Source organism: Oncorhynchus gorbuscha, linkage group LG08 (assembly GCF_021184085.1).
Source record: "Oncorhynchus gorbuscha isolate QuinsamMale2020 ecotype Even-year linkage group LG08, OgorEven_v1.0, whole genome shotgun sequence".
Lineage (NCBI taxonomy): Eukaryota > Metazoa > Chordata > Actinopteri > Salmoniformes > Salmonidae > Oncorhynchus > Oncorhynchus gorbuscha.
In genome coordinates, this window is record NC_060180.1 from 28,596,873 (window position 1) to 28,613,757 (window position 16,885).

At 40.8% G+C, this 16,885-nt stretch overlaps 1 protein-coding gene across 2 annotated transcripts in view; it reads left to right on the forward strand.

Annotated features, from left to right (window-relative positions):
• Positions 1 to 272: 272 nt before the first annotated feature.
• abcc2 (ATP-binding cassette, sub-family C (CFTR/MRP), member 2) overlaps positions 273 to 16,885 on the forward strand; it is a 70,916-nt gene continuing 54,303 nt past the window's right edge. The window contains exons 1-8 of one of the 2 annotated variants that reach the window (XR_006839946.1): positions 273 to 649; positions 3,217 to 3,390; positions 5,715 to 5,861; positions 6,076 to 6,216; positions 7,730 to 7,852; positions 8,040 to 8,095; positions 8,281 to 8,536; positions 9,166 to 9,356. Coding sequence is in view for 1 of the 2 variants with exons in the window: in XM_046359062.1 (XP_046215018.1) it covers positions 605 to 649; positions 3,217 to 3,390; positions 5,715 to 5,861; positions 6,076 to 6,216; positions 7,730 to 7,852; positions 8,040 to 8,095; positions 8,281 to 8,536; positions 9,166 to 9,356 (1,133 nt within the window). In the remaining variant the exon portion in view is untranslated. The remainder of the gene's footprint in view (positions 650 to 3,216; positions 3,391 to 5,714; positions 5,862 to 6,075; positions 6,217 to 7,729; positions 7,853 to 8,039; positions 8,096 to 8,280; positions 8,537 to 9,165; positions 9,357 to 16,885) is intronic. The other variant, XM_046359062.1, reaches the window with a different exon arrangement.

Genomic DNA, 16,885 nt, shown 5'->3' on the forward strand with positions numbered 1-16,885 from the left:
AGACATTTGTTTATGTGTGCGTGTGTTCTGTGTGTGAATGTTCAGACACGTTGCCAATGACTTTATTACATTTGCAGTAGAGGGAGAAGCCCTAAAAAGGGAATTATCTCTTCAGTCAGGGTCGGAGTTAAGCATTAACCTCTCTTTACACTACCAATACAACCCCGGCCTGTGCCTGTGTGTGTGTGTGTGTGTGTGTGTGTGTGTGTGTGTGTGTGTGTGTGTGTGTGTGTGTGTGTGTGTGTGTGTGTGTGTGTGTGTGTGGAGACCGTAAGATCTCTTGTCCATTAAAGAGCTTCAAAGCTCAAAGGCCTGCTGAGTCACGTCCTGCGATTATCTCGGTGTATGTGAGCAAATTGTATCTGCGGAGTGTGTTTGTGTGTTCTGCTGTTGACGGAGTGGAGCAATTCAGAAGACTCAACCAATAGTGTCCCATCTTCTGATTGGAGGGGAACCTCTGGAGCGTGTGCTTGTTTTCTACTGTTGCTGGAGCAGAAAGGCCAGAGAGACTAGGCTTGATCGGAGCTGAGCCTGTGGAGTGTGAGGAGTGTGTGTTTTATTGTCCTGTCGTGTCTTCCTGACCAGAGCTGACTCCGGGGACACAATGACGGCTGAAGCTCTGGAGAAGTACTGTGGATCCATCTTCTGGGTGAGTAGAACTACTGGAGAAAAATGCTCTCATAACCTTGCATTCAAGCTAGTAGTGGTGCCAACCCGAAGATGAAAAGACTCTTGGTAGCTCAGGGAAAGTTTGCTTAAAAAAAATCCATTGTCCTAAAAATATTTAATTAGCTTTAAATCTTAAATAACTCCCAGTTAACCTTCAGAGAACCTACGGGGATGATTGTTTTGTCTGTATCAGGAGGACATTGGCCTCTGTTTGTTTAGTACTGTAGGTTACTAAAACATTTTCAAAGCCATTTGGTGGGTTACTGCATTTTTTTTTTTACCTAACCAAACATTTATGTAAAGACCACATTTAAAGTTATTCCAAGATGAATCTCAAGATGAATCGCAAAGTATTTTCAAGACATTGATAAGTTCATTCGAGGCTTCTTGTATTTTTTCACTCTAAAAGCATGATCTATTTTTGATTATAAAGGATTCTAATGTGAGGTTAGCTCTTTAATGTGCTCTTTAGTGTATCCTTTAGTAATTGTGGCTTTTGTCGTAACAGTTTTCTTTATTTAGATCACGCTAATGTTCTTATCTCACCATGGACATGGTCAGGGCAGGGAGAGAGCTCATTGAGTGAAAACGTGACTGGGTAGTTATGACACTGTTAAGTCATCTTGACTCAGCTCTTTAGACTTGGCACATGCTATTGCTAGTAAGTCAGATTGCAGTCTCTTTCTCTCACCATAAATCATTTAGCGATGAATAGCGATTAATTATTTGAAGTAGTACCAGAAAGTAACCATTGATACCACACTTAGAAGTACTACCACTGAACACAAATATAAACACAACACGCAGCAATTTCAAAGGTTTTACTGAGTTACAGTTCATATAAGGCCATCAGTTAATTGAAATAAATAAATAAATATGCCCTTATCTATGGATTTCACATGACTGGGGATACAGATATGCATCTGTTGGTCACAGGTAAATAAAAAAATGGTGTGGATCAGAAAACCAGTCAGTATCTGGTTTCACCACCATTTGCCTCATGCGGTGCGACACACCTCCTTTGCATAGAGTTGATCAGGCTGTTGATTGTGGCCTATGGAATGTTGTCCCACTCTTCAATGGTTGTGCGAAGTTTCTGGATATTGGCGGGAACTGGAACACGCTGTCGTACACGTCGATTCAGAGCATCCCAAACATGCTCAATGGGTGACATGTCTGGTGAGTACACAGGCCATGGAAGAACTGAGACATTTTCAGCTTCCAGCTATTGTGTACAGATCCTTGCGGCATGGGGCCGTGCATTATCATGCTGAAACATGAGGTGATGGAGGTGGATGAATGTCACGACAATGGGCCTCAGGATCCCGTCACAGTATCTCTGTACATTCAAATTGGCATCAATAAAATCCAATTGTGTTCGTTATCCGTAGCTTATGCCTGCCCTTACCGTAACCCCACCGCTCTGTTCACAACGTTGACATCAGCAAACTGCTAGCCCAAACGATGCCATATACGCTGTCTTCCGTCTGCCCGGTACAGTTGAAACCGGGATGAAGAGCACACTTCTCCAGCGTGCCAGTGGCCATCGAAGGTGAGCATTTGCCCACTGAAGTCGGTTATGACCCCGAACTGCAGTCAGGTCAAGACCTAGGTGAGGACGACGAGCACGCGGATGAGCTTTCCTGCGACTGTATCTGACAGGTTGTGCAGAAATTATTTGGTTGTGCAAACCCACAGTATCATCAACTGTCTGGGTGGCTGGTTCCAGATGATCCCGCAGGTGTAGAAGCCAGATGTGAAAGTCCTGGGCTGGCGTGGTTACACGTGGTCTGCGTTTCTGAGGCCGGTTGGACTTACTGCCAAATTCTACAATTTACAATTACATTGTTTACAAACAGTGGGGTAAAATAAGCTTATATTTTGGGTTCTGATGGGGTTAGACAGTTGAACTAAGCTCATGAGGCCTTTATAAGTTACATTCTTTAAGAATCAATGGCTATATATAATTAATTTGAAAGTTTAAAATATTAAATCAGTTTGTGTGTGTGTCGAGCTGTCTGACACTATGACCTGCTCTGGACCATATCTGGAGTTATTAAACCAGAGGCTTGTGGGAATCTTACAGCTCATCTTATCGTGCGCGCTCGTTCTGCTTTTCCTCCACTGTTCCTCTGCCTTCATCTTCAACAGCATGGAGTCAGTGACACTCAGATCCCAGTTCTGTAAAGTGGCAACCACAGCCTCTTCAGAAGCCACCTGGAACATGTCCACAGACACAGAAGCCCAAACATGGCTTGTAAAAACACAATTACACAGCCACCCTCTGTATCTGTCGCTCTCATTCACATACACACATTCCCTCCAGGTGGGGTTCATGCCTCTTTGGCCTTCATATTTAATGACCTATGAGTCATATTTGATTAAATTGATCATCAGGGAGTTGGAGGGAAGGCTTAGTGCTTCTGGGTCAGTACATAGGTGAGTTTGGACCTGTGTGTGTGTGCGTGTATTTGTGCGTGTATGTGTCTGCATGCATACAAGCGTGTGTGTGTGAGACACTATGAAAATTGTGTGTTTCTCTGTTAGAACTCGTCGTTCCTGCAGCGTGAGGACCCAGACCTGCCAGTGTGTGTGGAGCAGACAGTGTTGGTGTGGGCTCCGCTGGGCTTCCTGTGGCTCTGTGCCCCCTGGCACATAGCAGTGCTCTGCAGGAAGGCCACCCCCACTAAACACCTGTCCAAACTATACCTCTGTAAACAGGTAAACAAAGCCCCTGTCCACGGTATGCCCCGCTGGGCAACATTTGGCACATTGCTATTTTCTGTTTGTAATCTCTACTTTTCTGGTCGTGAAGACATCAATTATGCAAGTTCTCCCACTTAAAAAGATGAGAGGCCTGTAATTTTCATCACAGGTACACTTAAACTATAACAGAGAAAATGAGGGGGGAAAAAATCCAGAAAATCACATTGTAGGATTTTTTATGAATTTATTTGCAAATTATCGTACACGCCGCTCGATGTCCAGAGGGGATGAAGGAACCTCCCACACCTCAGACTGCTGGAGCGGACCAGCCACGACCGGCCTGAGGAGAGACACATGGAATGAGGGGTTAATACGATAATCAGGGGGAAGCTATAACTTATAACATACCTGGTTCAGTCTACTCAGGACTTTAAATGGCCCCATAAACTGCGGACCCAGCTCCTGGCAGGGCAGGTTTCGGGTTGAGAGCCAGACTCGTTCTCCCGGTCAATAACAAAAGTTTCTCAATACTTTGTTATATACCCTTTTTTGGCAATGACAGAGGTCAAACGTTTTCTGTAAGCCTTCACAAGGTTCACACACTGTTGCTGGTATTTTAGCCCATTCCTCCATGCAGATCTCCTCTAGAGCAGTGATGTTTTGGGGATGTTGCTGGGCAACACAGACTTTCAACTCCCTCCAAAGATTTTCTATGGGGTTGAGATCTGGAGACTGGCTTGGCCACTCCAGGACCTTGAAATGCTTCTTACGTTGCCCGAGCGGTGTGTTTGGGATCATTTTCATGCTGCAAGACCCAGCCACGTTTCATCTTCAATGCCCTTGCTGATGAAAGGTTTTCACTCAAAATCTCACGATACATGGCCCCATTCATTCTTTCCTTTACACGGATCAGTCGTCCTGGTCCATTTGCAGAAAAACAGCACCAAAGCATGATGTTTCCACCCCCATGCTTCACAGTAGGTATGGTGTTCTTTGGATGCAACTCTGCATTCTTTGTCCTCCAAACACAACGAGTTGAGTTTTGACCAAAAAGTTATATTTTGGTTTCATCTGACCATATGACATTCTCCCAATCTTCTTCTGGATCATCCAAATGCTCTCTAGCAAACTTCAGACGGGCCTGGACATGTACTGGCTTAAGCAGGGGGACACGTCTGGCACTGCAGGATTTGAGTCCCTGGCGGCATAGTGTGTTACTGATGGTAGGCGTTTGTTACTTTGGTCACAGCTCTCTGCAGGTCATTCACTTGGTCCCCCCTTGTGGTTCTGGGATTTTTGCTCACCGTTCTTGTGATCATTTTGACCCCAAGGGGTGAGATCTTGCGTGGAGCCTCAGATCGAGGGAGATTATCAGTGGTCTTGTACGTCTTCCATTTCCTAATAATTGCTCCCTCAGTTGATTTCTTCAAACCAAGCTGCTTACCGATTGCAGATTCAGCCTTCCCAGCCTGGTGCAGGTCTACACTTTTGTTTCTGGTGTCCTTTGACAGATATTTGGTCTTGGCCATAGTGGTGTTTGGAGTGTGACTGTTTGAGGTCGTGGACAGGTGTCTTTTATACCCATAACAAGTTCAAACAGGTGCCATTAATATAGGTAACGAGTGGAGGACAGAGGAACCTCTTAAAGAAGAAGTTACAGGTCTGTGAGAGCCAGAAATCTTGCTTGTTTGTAGGTGACCAAATACTTATTTTCCACCATAATTTGCAAATAAATTCATAAAAAATCCTACAATGTGATTTTCAGGATTTTTCTTCTCATTTTGTCAGTCATAGTTGAAGTGTACCTATGATGAAAATTACAGGCCTCTCATCTTTTTAAGTGAGAGAACTTGCACAATTGGTGGCTGACTAAATACTTTTTTCCCCACTGTACAACCAGAGTGCAACAAACTGGTTTCTGATTACAAACCGGTAAAGGCATACAGACATTGTAAATATTTCATATTTGGGTAGTTTTTTGGTCAGATACACAGATTACAATCTGACAAAGACATACTTTTTAGGTTGCTAAAAATACGTTAAGAAAACATCCTTACTCAACCAGTATAAAACCTGACGATGATGTAATAAAAGTTGTAATGATGTCATTGCCATGACTTCATTACGACGTTGCCCCCTCAGACTTCTGTAAACAGGTTAACTCTATTCACCGTTTACAAACTCAAATTAAGCCTACTCTGGGACTTTCAAGTGAGGTATTTTATTTATCTCTGTGACATTGACCCTGAATCTTTCTTCAAGCAAGTAACAGAGATTATTTCTGCATCGCTTCATCTGTCACTATCTCGCCCTCCTTCCCACCTCTCCCTCCTCCCCAGATTGTGGTTGGCCTGTTGTTCCTGACCGCCATAGCAGGTCTAGCTGTGACATTAGGAGAGGACTATGGTCCAACCAGAGACACCACTGCGACAGAGAAAAACCCTTGGGTTTTCTATGCCAACCCCATTCTGTTCGCTGTCTCATGGGTAAACCTTTTCATTGATCTATTTATGTATTAACTGAAGTTGAAAAAAATTGGGACAGATACAAACATGTTGTGTTGTTCGTACCACAGTGTATAGATGTGACAGTGTATCTAGTTTCTATTCGGTTGTGATTCGTTGTGGTTTTCCTTGTGTCTTTTTTTCCCACTGTGGCTGTTTGCTAAATAAAAGACTGTATTATTGTATTCCCCTTTAGATCCTGCTGGTACTCTGTCAGGAGGGTGTGAGGAGGAGAGAGGGAGCGGTGGACTCTACTACTCTGTTCCTCTTCTGGCTGATCCTGGTGGTCTGTGATGTCTTCCCCTTCCAGACCCTGCTACGAGAGGCCCTCAGAATGGTACAGAGGGAGGGAGGGCTGAAGGGAAGGAGGGAAAGGGGAAGCAATGACAGATGATTCAATTTACATTTGAGTTATTTAGCAGACACTCTTATCCAGAGTGACTTACAGCATTCACCTTAAGACAGTCACGTCAGACAACCACATATCATAGTCATATAGTCACATTTTTCATCAATAAAGTAGTTATCAGCAAAGTCAGTGCTAGTCGGAAAAGACAAGTGGGAGTGTTTAAAATAAAATAAAATATTATACTTATCTTTACTTTAGGTGGTACATACAGTCAGGATGATTCATGTTCTCTTTCACTCTATTTGACTCCTTCTATATCAACCCTCTGAGCAAATTATAAACAAATGACTAACTTGTGTTCACTTTATACGATACAGAAAAAGATCACTTAAGTACAGCCAGGGTGTTTAATGCTCATGTTCTTTCTCTCTGGCAATGGTCCAATCGCGTAATTTTTACCCCCTCAACCCTCGCGCTAGCCACTTTCCCTTGGAGGAATCCACATCGAAACCAAATGCAGTTTGATTCCCATCTTAAGTGGTGGTCCAATTCACAAAAGTTACCCCCTTGGTCCTCGATTTAGCTTCAGGGAGCAATTGAACAACTTTGATCACTTATTGGGGTTGTTATGGCCCACAAGTCAATGAAAACTGTAGTCACATGTCAAACTCCGGCGGCCGCAAAGTGTCAAATTGAATCAACCTGACTTCATTAGTCGGCATGTGAGAGAACATTATTACGCTTGCATGCTAGCTAGCAAATAAATATGTTTAGCTCAGTTGGTAGAGCATGGCGCTTGTAACGCCAGGGTAGTGGGTTCGATCCCCGGGACCACCCATACGTATAATGTATGCACACATGACTGTAAGTCGCTTTGGATAAAAGTGTCTGCTAAATGGCATATATTATTAATTTTAGTGGTGGCAAATGGGAATATGATGTTCAAAGTGGCTCAGACTCATAGCAAGGAGTCTATAAAACGTAGCTAGCTATCTACCTAAACATATTTTTGGAAATTCTAAAATGTATTGGAATAAATAACCAAATGATAAACCTGACAAGAGTGCTGCATTAGCTTGCTAGGTGCATAAATTGCTTGAGGTTGGTTCTTATTAGGCACAACTTCCAAGCTTTCAACTAAGTACGTTAACTATCAGATCATCATTCTCCCTCGCTTGGGCAAGGACATTTGAAGGTTCATTCAGATGTGAGGATCATGTGAACATCATGTGAACATCATTCAAGGGCTGGGGGTTGAGGGCCGAGGGCTGTCTACTTCAAATAAAATGTTATTGGTCACATAAAAAAAATTGCAGATGTTATTGCGGGTGTAGTGAAATGCTTGTGTTCCTAGCTCCAACAGTGCAGTAGTATCTAACAATTCAAAACAAAATTACAGCAAAGTTGCTCAGGAGCTAGAAGTAGAGCTGCCATACCTGTCGGCGCATTTGGACATCAGCCTCTGACTCCTTCTCTATATGCATCCCCCCTCTCTCTCCAGGGAGAGATCCCAGACCTCCCTCGTTTCTGTCTCTTCTACATCTCCTTCGGGCTGGAGTTGATCACCCTCATCCTGTCTGCCCTCGCAGATGTCCCCCGGGAAGCAGAGGATCTAGTCAAAAAGGTACCTACCAACGTGCTGAACAGTTGCCAGATATTATTGTCAATTGTTTTACATTGTTCACCTATACTGACCAATCAGGTCGATATACTGGAAAAGAGCATCTCAACAACGTATATGAATAAAGTTATTCTAAAGATATTGTTTTGCCTAAGAATTGGCTCACTCTGTCTTGTTGTGTGTGTTTTAGAACCCAGAGGTTGGAGCCGCATTTCTCAGCAGAATCACTTTCAATTGGTTCAACAGGTATAGTATCGCGGATTTTCCTCACTGTCTTCAAAACATGTCTTTCAGTCTGTAAGTCTGGCTCACAAGAGATTGGGTCTGGATGTAGATCTGGATCTCAAGGGTTCTGGTCTTGGTCTGGGTCTTTATTAAGGATCTGGTTTTGACTCTCTTTTTCACTCTCTCTCCCTTCCTACCTCCTTCAGCATGGTGCTAAATGGTTTCAAGCGCCCTCTGGTCCAGAAGGACTTGTGGGAGCTAAGTGAGGCAGAGAGTACTCTCCAGATCAGTCAGCGTTTCCAGCAGACCATGCAGACAGAGCTGAAAGCAGCCAGAACCAGGCTTCAGACCAAAATGAGGAAGAGAGGGGAGGAGAAGGCAAGCAAAGGCCAGGGAGAGGGCCTCCAAAACGGGCATCAGAATAGGCTGGGGAAGGGGGTCAGCCAGGATGTGCTGATGATGGTGAGAGCAACCCACACTCGTAAAAATATTCAAACATGCACGTGCGCACACACACAAACATACACAAAATAAATAACACACAAAAAAACGTGTTAAAAAACACACACAGAAAAGGGGATTTATTTAGTTTGGTCTCTCACACAGTCAATCACTTTCTATTTGACTCATATCGTGCAAGGTGAGCAGTATCAGTATAAAACAAATGTTTTCCCCCAAACACTCCTGACAAACACTCCAGCTTTGTGAACAATGATCAGCTTTTATACTTACTAAAAGGAGAACATTTCTAATGGCTCTATGGACTCAAGCTACCAAGGTAGAAATATATTTATACAGAGATCTTACCTTAGACCTATTTAATTACATAAGATGGTGTGTATATGTTAATTTCAATAAATGTTCTTATATTAATATTTTATACCACAAACATGTATTTATTTTCACTACTTTCCAGCTCTGAATAGGGTTGGCACGTGCATTGTGTAATCATGTAACTGACAATTATGGACAATGGCCGTGATTTTTATTTTATTTTAAAAAGTCTGCCATAACCGTTTAAATAGGCTGAGTTATCTGAATACCTCAACTTTCTCTGAAACAGTACTGATTGATCTATTTCATTGTACTAGGAGGGAAAGGGGGATAAAAAGGAGAAGAAGAAGGAGGAGAAGAAGAAGAAGAAGAAAGAAGAGAAGGAGGACTACCCCAAGTCGTGGCTCATCCCCACCATCGCTACCACATTTAAAGGGGTCCTGTGGGAATCAGCTATCTTCAAGCTCATAACGGACCTGCTATCCTTTGCCAGTCCACAGATCCTCAAGTGAGTCAACCAGTTCTAGGCCTATGGACTTTGGCCGTGTCCGAAAACCAGTACTTGCGTTCTAAATAGTAGGGATTTTGGGTGTGCGAAAATAGAATGTTTTATAGTAAATTTAGAAAAAGTAGTATTAAAATAAAACACCACCAACTGGTAGTGGTCTCGAAAGAGGTGCCAGTTTAGATATAGGTACAACTGTCCTGGCGTCTAAGTTATAAGGCTTGGTAATGACCAGTAGGAGACAGATATACAGAATATACGTTTATTGCCACACTTAAGACAGGCACACACAGCAAAGAGGAAGTAGGAGGGAACCCAGTGGAAGTGGTTTCCTGTCATAGGACAGAAATAGAGAGTGTGTATTATTACACACATGAACCCCAACAAAGTCCATTTACATGGTAATTCATGCACTAACACACAGTTAGGACGTCCACAGTGGAGGACTGTCCACCTGGTGTGTTGGTGGGGAGCCCATGAGTTTAAAGAGCTTGGGGTCAGCCTGGAGCTGTGGTCAGCCTGGTAGTTCTCTTACCCCAGGTGGACCTCTGATTGGCTGACAAGGTCAGGTGACAAAAAGCAGAAATATTGATACAATTAATCACTAACCTTTGATGATCTTCATCAGATGACAGTCATAGGACTTCATGTTACACAATACATGTATGTTTTGTTCGATAAAGTTCTTATTTATATCCAAAAATCTCAGTTTACATTGACGCGTTATGTTCAGTAATGTTTTGCTTCCAAAACATCCAGTGATTTTGCAGAGAGCCACATCAATTTACAGAAATACTCATCATAAATGTTGATGAAAATACAAGTGTTATGCATGGAATTAAAGATATACTTCTCCTTAATGCAACCACTATGTCAGATTTCAAAAAAGTTTTACGGAAAAAGCACACCATGTAATAATCTGAGTACAGCGCTCAGGCACCAAAACAAGCCATACAGATACCCACCATGTGGTGGAGTCAACAGAAGTCAGAAATAGCATTATAAATATTCACTTACCTTTGATGATCTTCATCGGACTGCACTTCCAGCAATCCCAGTTCCACAATAAATGTTTGTTTTGTTCGATAAAGTCCATAATTTACGTTCAAATACCTCCTTTTTGTTCGCGCGTTTAGTTCACAAAGGCGCAGGCACAATTAGACCAGACGAAAAGTCAAAAAAGTTATATTACAGTTCGTAGAAACATGTCAAACGATGTATAGAATCAATCTTTAGGATGTTTTTATAATAAATCTTCAATAATGTTTCAACCTGACAATTCCTTTGTCTTTAGAAATGAAAAGGAACGCAGCTAGCTCTCACTTCTGCGCACATGATTTAGCTCATGGCATTCTGCCAGACCCCTGACTCAAACAGCTCTTATTCGCTCCCCCTTCACAGTAGAAGCCTGAAACAAGGTTCTAAAGACTGTTGACATCTAGTGTAAGCCCTAGGAAGTGCAATCGGACTAAATTTACACTGTATCTTGGAAAGACTTGAAAACCTACAAACCTCAGATTTCCCACTTCCTGGATGGATTTTGTTTCAGGTTTTTCCCTTTTCATTCAGACTTTTGGGCTGGATGGATTTTGTTTCAGGTTTTCCCTGACAAATATATACTCACAATAGCAGGCAGTTTACTCTGGGCATCTTTTTATCCAAGCTACTCAATACTGCCTCACATTCCCATAGAAGTTAACTCATTAGTAACTTGAGGCACCACGGGAAAACTTGTTTAACAAGTTACTATCTCCCGTATTAAGCTCTTGATTCTAGCCATCCCGGATCCGGGATCGTGAATAGAGCCTCAAGCTCATTACCATAACGCAACCTTAACTATTCATGAAAATCGCAAATGAAATTAAATAAATATATTTGCTCTCAAGCTTAGCCTTTTGTTAACAACACTGTCTTCTCAGATTTTCAAAATATGCTTTTGAAACATAGCTAAACAAGCATTTGTGTAACAGAATTGATAGCCTAGCATAGCATTAAGCCTGGCATTCAGCATGCAACATTTTCACAAAAACAAGAAAAGCATTGAAATAAAATCATTTACCTTTGAAGAATTTCAGATGTTTTCAATGAGGAGACTCTCAGTTAGATAGCAAATGTTCAGTTTTTACAAAAAGATTATTTGTGTAGACAAATCGCTCCGTTTTCTTCATCAAGTTTGGGTAAGAAAAATAAATAAAATTAAGTCAAATTAACTCCATAATATCGACAGAAAGATGGCAAACGTTGTTTAGAATCAATCCTCAAGGTGTTTTTCACACCTTCGATGATAAGTCATTCGTGGCAGTTTAGTTTCTCCTCTGAAGAAATGGAACGCGCATGGACCTGGAGATTACGCAATAATTTTGACGCAGGACACCGGGCGGACACCTGGTAAATATAGTCTCTTATGGTCAATCTTCCAATGATATGCCTACAAATACGTCACAACGCTGCAGACACCTTGGGGAAATGACAGAAAGGGCAGGCTCATTCCTGGCGCATTCACAGCCATATAAGGAGACATTGGAACACAACGCCTTCAGAATATGGGGCATTTCCTGTATGAAATTTAATCTTGGTTTCGCGTGTAGCATTAGTTCTGGGGCAGTTTTGGAAATGTCCGAGTTTTTTCTTTCCAAAGCTGTCAATTACATGCATAGTCGAGCATCTTTTCGTGACAAAATATCTTGTTTAAAACGGGAACGTTTTTTATCCAAAAATTAAAAGAGCGCCCCCTATCTCGAAGAAGTTAACCTCTTATAAGATATGTACATATCTATAGATAACAGTCAGTTATTCATTTATTATTACCTCATCAGTCTCATTCTGAACGTCGTTGACCTCATAAATCTTCACAAACCCTAACCTAAGTGATGATTCAGCGATACACAAATTGGCTTACCTTTTTATTTATTAACTAACTAAATAACCACACAGAAATACATAAACACACACACAGTATAGATTATTGATTACTATCATAATGCAATGAAATACAGTCCCTAGTGGACTAACCCAGTATGACGGCTTGTTACACAATGGAAAAGGGGGTAGGGACAGAAAGCGCGGGAAAGACAAAGAGAGTGGGCTTATCCTAACAACATTTGGAAACTATGCTCACCGTAAATATGAATATTTAGCACCCTAACAACCGCTCATTCGGATTTAGAAATGCAACATATATTTATGCGTGTCTTTCTCTCTCGTCTCTCTGTTGAAACCACACGTCTGTCTATTGCGAGTAGTTCGAGGGATGCAAGACACAATGTTCTTTGTAGTTGTAGGCTTATTTTGTTTTGGATTGTTCGTTAGGATGGATGCATCAGATGTACCACACGGTGGTGAGAGAGAAATGTTATTTCCCTCTCGTCTTCGGTCGAGTTTCCTAGACTACAGCACTTAAACAGCTGCAGACTGTGACTGTTCCGGTGTAGTCTTCATCTTCTTCACTCATCGAGAGTTTCAGAGGGTCTTACCATTTTCTGGTCTTGTAGTTTTAAACCATTTGTTACGTATTCAGCTCGCGCTGCACGTAGACTGGTCTCAATGGTTGATTATTCAGTGTACAGCTAGGACCACTTTACACACCGGCAGCAACCAAGCATGTTTTGGTCTAATGTAAATTTGGTTAAGAGTCCTTTTTTAAGCTTGGGTAAAAAGGGGACGTTCCATCAAATTGACACGAAGTCTGTGCTCACATGGGTGTGGTTACTGACTTGGCAAAAATTTATATAAAAAACAATTATCTAATTTAGAAGTCTAAAATCACTTTTTTAGCTTCACAAAAGTATTCTTATACTTAGTCATTTATTTCATACAACAGTCTCATGCAAACTAGAATGTGTACATCTTCAGAGTTACAGTTATCTTGTTTTACCATCCTTAAAGATGAACTTCTTGTGAATCCAACCACGGTGTCAGATTTTTTAAAATGCTTTACGGCGAAAGCATACCTTATGATTATTTGAGAACATAGCCCAGCAGACAAATCATTACAAACAGTAGCCAGCCAAGTGGAAGAGTTACACAAGACAGAAATAGAGATAAAATGAATCCCTTACCTTTGATGATCTTCATATGGTTGCACTCAGAAGACATTCATTTACTCAATAAATGTTCCTTTTGTTCGATAAAGTCGCTTTAGATCCAAAACACGTTTTCTTCAGTAATCCACAGGCTCAAACGCAGTCAAAACAGACAGACAAAAAAATCCAAATTGTATCCGTAAAATTCATAGAAACATCTCAAATGATGTTTATATTCAAATCTCAGGTTGTTTTTAGCCTAAATTATCTATAATATGTCAACTGGACAATAACGTTGTCAATATAAAAGGTAAACAAGAAAGGCACTCTCTCGGGATTGCGCATGAAAAAGCTCTGTGACACATGAGTGTCCACTCATTCAGCCTTGTCTTACTCCCTCATTCATCAGAATGCTTGCCTGAAACAATTTCTAAAGACTGTTGACATTTAGTGGAAGGCATAGGAACTGCAATTTGAGTCCTAAGTCAATGGATACTGTAATGGCATTGAATAGAAAACTACAAAACCCCCAAAAACTACTTCCTGAATGGATTTTTCTCAGGTTTTCGCCTGCCAAATCAGTTCTGTTATTTAAACTCAGACACTATTTTAACAGTTTTGGAAACTTTAAAGTGTTTTCTACCAGTTATATGCATATCATATCTTCTGGGCCCGAATAGCAGGCTATTTAGTTTGGGCATGCTTTTCATCCAAAATTCCGAATGCTGCCCCCTACCCTAGAGAAGTTAATCCCTGAGTAAAACGGAATGTCCTGATCGTTTTCAAACCTGTTGAATATATTCTGGCTCAAATCAGCCATTATTGACCAAATGTGAACAGTGCTCAGTGCAGATGCGAGGCATGTCCCACCGTCAGCCAAAACTATAGTTTGTTAACAAGAAATTTGTGGAGTAGTTGAAAAAACAGTTTTAATGACTACAACCTAAGTGTATGTAAACTTCTGACTTCAACTGTATATATACATACATAAACATTCATACATATACACATATATACATATATACACATACATATACACGTACATATACACATTTCTTTAGAATATATACCTTTATTGTTCCCTGCAAACCCTACCACACTTCCCCCAAACGGAGAAAACAAATAAACAATAACACTTTAGCTTCTATCTTCAGTTTATACATATTATACACATTTTACAGACACAATCTATTTTACAATAGTTATTTTTTGTTTGTTTTTAGTCCTTCCTCTATTTCTGATGTTCACCCAGTTTGATTTCCATTTGAAATTTGCTAAAAATGCTATTTCACAACATTTCTGAACCTATATACATTTTACAAACCCCGTATGTTTTACAATGGTTATCTTGTTGTTATTAGTCCCACCCTTCGGCTCCATTCAACCCCTCCCATCTATCTCTTAACACAATCCAATTTGGATTTCCATTGGCCATACATTTTTCAACTGTGCTGTGATGCTTCACAAAAGTACTGAACCCCTCTATTCTCATAGCTTCTATAGATTGTAAATTAAAGATAAACATTTTTGCTAAAATAATTATTATATTATTGATTGATTGACTATGGCTTTTCAAATCACCCAGTATTGCTATCTGCAGCATTAGTTCTAGGTAAATGTTGCAATTCTTCAGCCATTCCTGGACTTGTGACCAAAAACGAGCTACATATGGACAGTACCAAAATAAATGATCTAATGACTCTGCCTCCTCACAGCAAAATCTGCAGAGCTGGGAAGATTGTATCCCCCATATATATAACAGGGTTTTGGTTGCAAGAATGTTGTATAATCATTTAAATAATCTGGAATCTGGCGTTGTTTTGCATGTCAATTCATAATCTACAGTGCCTTGCGAAAGTATTCGGCCCCCTTGAACTTTGCGACCTTTTGCCACATTTCAGGCTTCAAACATAAAGATATAAAACTGTATTTTTTTGTGAAGAATCAACAACAAGTGGGACACAATTATGAAGTGGAACGACATTTATTGGATATTTCAAACTTTTTTAACAAATCAAAAACGGAAAAATTGGGCGTGCAAAATTATTCTGAAAGTGAGCAGTTGTAATCTGAATAAAGGGAAAAAGACCATTCTTGAACATGGGGTGAGACATTCTTACTAATTTGCTGGAGAACCATTTCGGATTTAAGAATTTTTTTTGTATGACTGATGCCTTTAGTGAGAGGTCTAATGCTTTAATATTTCATCATTTCTGCCCTCTGAATTCATATTCGGTATGTATAGGCCCTTTTAATTTTGTATGACTTGCCATTCCAAATAACATTTTATATTTTTTGTTGATATAATTTAAAAAGCAGGGCACTAGGTGTAGGCGAAACCATAAGCAAATTGGTCAACTGTGATATGACTAAAGAGTTAAGACTAAAGAGTTTTCCTTTCCATGGTAGCAAGATCTTATCTATATGTTTGCTAACTTTCTATAAAAATGTATTGGAGTGAGATAATTTCTTTTTTTCGGGATTTGTATACCGAGTATGTCTTTAATATATATATATATTTCACCTTTATTTAACCAGGTAAACTAGTTGAGAACAGGTTCTCATTTACAAATGCGACCTGGCCAAGATAAAGCAAAGCAGTGCGACAGAAACAACAACACAGAGTTACACATGGAATAAACAAGCATACAGTCAATAACAGAATAGAAAAAAAGTCTATGTACAGTATGTGCAAATGGCATGAGGAGGTAAAGCAATAAATAGGCCATAGTAGCAAAGTAATTGCAATTTAGTAGATTAACACTCGAGTGATAGATGAGCAGATGATGATGAGCAGATGATGGTGTGTAAGTAGTGATACTGGTGTGCAAAAGAGCAGCAAAGTAAATAAAAACAATATGAAGATGAGGTAGGTAGATTGGGTGGGCTATTTACAGATGGACTATGTACAGCTGCAGCGATCGGTTAGCTGCTCAGATAGCTGATGTTTAAAGTTAGTGAGGGAAATGTAAGTCTCCAGCTTCAGCAATTTCTGCAATTCGTTCCAGTCACTGGCAGCAAAGAACTGGCGGACAAAGGAGGTGTTGGCTTTGGGGATGACCAGTGAGATATACCTGCAGGAACGCATGCTAGGATGGGTGTTGTTATCGTGACCAGTAAGCTGAGAAAAGGCGGAGCTTTACCTAGCATGACCTAGAGCCAGTGGGTCTGGCGACGAATATGTAGCGAGGGCCAGCCGACTAGAGCATACAGATCACAGTGGTGGGTGGTATAAGGCGCTTTGGTAACAAAACGGATGGCACTGTGATAGACTACATCCAGTTTGCTGAGTAGAGTATTGGAAGCTATTTTGTAGATGACATCGCCAAAGTCGAGGATCGGTAGGATACTCAGTTTTACTAGGGCAAGTTTGGTGGTGTGAGTGAAGGAGGCTTTGTTGCGAAATAGAAAGCTTTCTAGATTTGAGTTTGGATCGGAGATGTTTGATATGAGTCTGGAAGGAGAGTTTACAGTCTAGCCAGACACCTAGATATTTGTAGTTGTCCACGT